The 4,110-nt window shown below is 39.4% G+C and overlaps 1 protein-coding gene across 1 annotated transcript in view; it reads right to left on the bottom strand.

Moving 5' to 3' along the window:
* Nucleotides 1–521: 521 nt before the first annotated feature.
* TTF2 (transcription termination factor, RNA polymerase II) overlaps nucleotides 522–4,110 on the bottom strand; it is a gene marked incomplete at its 5' end in the record, with an annotated part of 20,810 nt that continues 17,221 nt past the window's right edge. Inside the window, 3 exons of the mRNA XM_010140819.1 lie at nucleotides 522–666; nucleotides 1,493–1,567; nucleotides 2,617–2,699. Coding sequence (XP_010139121.1) covers nucleotides 522–666; nucleotides 1,493–1,567; nucleotides 2,617–2,699 — 303 coding nt within the window. The remainder of the gene's footprint in view (nucleotides 667–1,492; nucleotides 1,568–2,616; nucleotides 2,700–4,110) is intronic.

The raw sequence follows: 4,110 nt of genomic DNA, 5'->3' as shown, positions 1-4,110 counted from the left end.
ACAAAAGAGAAAATTAAGTATCCCTGTAAGTCCTTCCTCATTTTTGTTACTTTTACATTCTGAAGTTCATCTAGTCTTCTCATAGCATGATGCTCAAAATATTTTTTTTTGCTTCCTTCATGCCCACCAAACCTCACCACTCAACCTCTGAACTTTTCTACCTCATGCTTGTCTCTCTTGCTCTTGTTTCACTCAAAGCCTCTGCTTTTTCTGTCCTGAAGAGGAAATGAAGTTTTGTAACTAAAAAGCATACACACAGAAACCAGGAAACAAGCAAACGTTACTCAAAAGTGTTTTAAAACAATAGCTTAATTTATAACTTTATTAACCTTTGTTTTAATACTGAAATTGGATCATTTATCCAATTCCCAGAGTTGGTAACTTCTCCTCCTGGAAGAGTTACGAAAATGTAGTTATTTGTTCAAAATAAAAGACCACCTTAAACCAGCAGTCCTTTGTGGAAGTCTGCATAGTTACTTGTAGGTATAAAATCACTTTCCATTGTGCGTTGTAAAGGATAGTCAGATGCCAAAGAGAATTTTGAGATCAGCCAGAGTGAGCTTAGTGAAGGCCTCTTGTTTGCCTGACAGCACCTGCTGGGCGAGAACTTTCTTCCTCCTCTGGAGCTGTACAATCTTTTCTTCTACTGTTCCTTCACAGACAAACCTAAAAAAAATAAAAACAATAAAAAAAAATAGCCAAAGCCACACCATCTCAACTGATGGGAAAAAGCATCAGCACTACATAAGCACTTCCCTAGTAAACTTCCAAAGACTTGGCTCAAAAATTAACAGCCTGGTATGTGGCTGACAAAATATACCTGTGCTCAGAAAACAGCTGTTTTCATATCCAGATATTTAACATTCCAAATAAAAGTCTGATGCACTTTAGGCCTCAACATTGGTCAGTTGAAGCAGTAGTAATTCTGTGTCAAAATCCTGTAATGATTGTTTGGAAACAGATGGCATCTATTTTACTAAAAGCATCACACACAAACCAGTAATTTAAGATTCCAGTTTTTGAACTCGATGTGCATTTACAATAACTAAGCTAGCCTTATAGTAATTACAGATACTTTTCCTAAAAGCCAACTTTGCCAATTATTAGAAATATTCTGTATGTTCACGTTAGTGATATTAGAAAAGCCCAGGCTTCAGCAGTACAGTGAAAAATCCACTCTCAATAGGAGGAAAGAAATGGTTTAGTGCCTGAATTGTTCTCAGGAATGACCAGGACATTCCCACTAAAGCACAGGTTTAAAAACAATAAACCACTGCTATATATCAGGACAGCAACATGCAGGCAAGTGCCACAAAGAAACATTTTCATGTGGTCTCTATCTCGGTGCCCAAACCCCAATCCCAGAATCAGCCCTTGTGCCTAGCTTCAAGTAAAGAAACAAGCCTCAAACCGAGGTCTTGCACCTCATCAGCTAAAGCCAGACAGTACATGAGCAGCAACAGCCTCGTTTGCTGCTAAGGAAAATCCTGACCTGTGTATCACAACATCCTTCTGCTGGCCCACTCGGTAAATGCGGTCACATGCCTGATCCTCAAGAGCAGGATTCCTGCAAGGAAAAAAAAAAAAAAAAAAAATCCTTAAGGGCTTACATTCAGGAATAATTAAAATATCAAAGGCTCCGTGCTGGCCTTATTTGCCTGCCTCCAGAGCATCTTCCTTTGTAGAATTAAAACTGCTTCCAGGTTACCTTAGCATTATTAGCTCGATTCCCAATATTCAGCCCGACTGTATTACCCTTTGCCCTTGGTAGAATTAGTTGTATGCTACAACTCCACACACAGTCAGCTGTATGGAGTTAGACCACTGTTCCGTGTAGCCTTGTATTTTTGGCCAATAGTACTCAGAGAAAGCCAAGTAGCTGGTGAGGGAAAAAAAGAGTGAAGCAGGAAGGAAAACTCCATGGAAAGAGGCATTCACTCAAGAATATTTACATAAGAAATGGTTCCATTTGGCCCACGGTTACAGGGAATACTTGTTGGCATAACTTCCATGTTGTAGAAACACCTCTTTAATGCTGCTACTCAGCAGCTTGTTTTGTATCAAAGGACATTGGTTTGCTTTGTAAGTTCCCATGAACAACATTTAGTTAAAAAAAAGTTATTCTGATTTTGATGAAAGACAACATAAATATTAGAAGCTCATATGCACTATTTTCATAGCCCTGTAAAACCCCAAGATACATTAGCTATGCCTGTTTACTGACTATGCTCAAGACTACCGATTTGTTTCAAGACCAACTCCCTGCAGGCATTACTGTACCATTTTCTTTACTGTCAGAAACTAAGCCAAACACTGCCAAGTCCCCAGTACACTTTTGTGATACAGACTGCATACTTGCTTCTTTGGATTGCTGTTATCTTCTTCTATTTTTTTACCCCTACAGAACTATGTTTCATGCCAGTGAGCACTGGATTGACAAATCAGAGCATCTCTCAGTGGTAAAAACACTTTTCCACCATTAATCACTAGCCCTTACTCTCAGATAAACACTTTTCTCCTAACCCAGTTGTATCACACATCACAATACATGCTGTAAAAAAGCAAGCATCATGCCACACATATATCTTCCTAGACAGAACTTTTACTTCTCTTTACCAGTGCATGTCAAGGAGAAAGAGATGGTTTCCTCCAGTCAAGTTTAGGCCAACACCTCCAGCCAGCAAAGAGACCAATATTACCTTCAAAGGCCAAAAGAGAGTTAAGTTAGGGAGTTATTTTCCCAGAAAGTTAATGCTTCATATATTCCACATACTAATTTGAGCCAAAGGATCTGTTTATCATATTATTTGTGTATATTTATTACGTATTTGAGAGCTTGCCAGATAAGGCTCAGAAGCCTGGCCATGGAAGGCTCAGAGAGGCGAGCCTACTGTTCCATATTACCCTGACACATTTTTACTGACAAGAGAAAAGATTGCAAAGTTCAGATTATCTCAACATCCCCCTGAAATGACGAGGCTCTCTTTATTATTGCCTGTTGCCAGCAATGGGACCAATTAGCACCAACTTTGAATTAATAATTGCTTAAACACAGGCAACTAGACTGAAACGGCCTCCTCCTTCTTTTGCTTCATTTCCACATAGCCTAGTATTTAGAAAAAGATGAGTAGCTCAGGAGGAATGGGGATATAGCAGATGATTGATTTAGAGATTTCTTGTACAGCAGGAAAAGGACTCAATGGAGGACAGAGACACTTGCTATATACATTTATTACTCAATTTCATGGTACCTTAAAACTGTGATTTGTTTAAGGGGTCAGCTATTCATACAGCTGGCAGAAATCTTTCTTTAAGTTCAAAGCTAGATAAAGAAAATATCTCTTTTGCACACAACAGCTTGTTCAAGAAACTCAGCAATAAAAACAAGTTTATGCACCACATTCTCCCCTTCCAGTCACAGATCCATTCTCAGAGGAGATGCCTCAATCACAGGAACATCAGTGTCCAGATGCAAGTGCAATCACTTTGAACAATTAATTTGGATTCAGCTGTCTTTATTCACCTGTCAAGCTTCCTTCCTTTGGCCAAAGTTTCAGACTAGAAGCTGGTTTTTATAAGGGCCAACCCACGGTAGTTCATCAGTATTGAAACAAAAACACTGCCCCTCCCTGCAAACCCCAACAACTCAAAAGTGAAAGAAGTCTCACGAGGTCACCTTATTTTGGGTGTGTGCCAAGCTGTGAGTTCTTTTGCCCCATCCCAATCTTCCTGTCTTTATACTGGGGTGAGATACATTTTTGATAATTTTAGCCTCATTCACAGATTCAACTGTCAACCTCTTTTCTCAGAAAGATTAGCCTGGTAAAAAGTATCTGATGTGCTAGAAAACAGCAAGCAGGTGATATACAGAAACATCTTCCCGTGCAGAAGTATGAGCTGGAAACAACCAGGCAGCTGAGTAGGGCTAATTGGCCCCACATCTTCCATATCGCTCTGTGGCAAAAACATCTTTCAACACACCAAAGATTTGGACATCCTTTGAATTAGATTTGAAGTCAGATGATCTCAGCACAGAAGGTTAACATCAAAATGAGCTTTTCAGCAGTTGCGCCTACCCATTATAAGATGTAGATATGTTGTTACAGCTAC

The sequence above is a fragment of the Buceros rhinoceros genome, unplaced genomic scaffold (genome assembly GCF_000710305.1).
Source record: "Buceros rhinoceros silvestris isolate BGI_N320 unplaced genomic scaffold, ASM71030v1 scaffold26007, whole genome shotgun sequence".
Taxonomy (NCBI): Eukaryota; Metazoa; Chordata; class Aves; order Bucerotiformes; family Bucerotidae; genus Buceros; species Buceros rhinoceros.
This window is presented reverse-complemented; position numbering and strand designations above follow the sequence as displayed.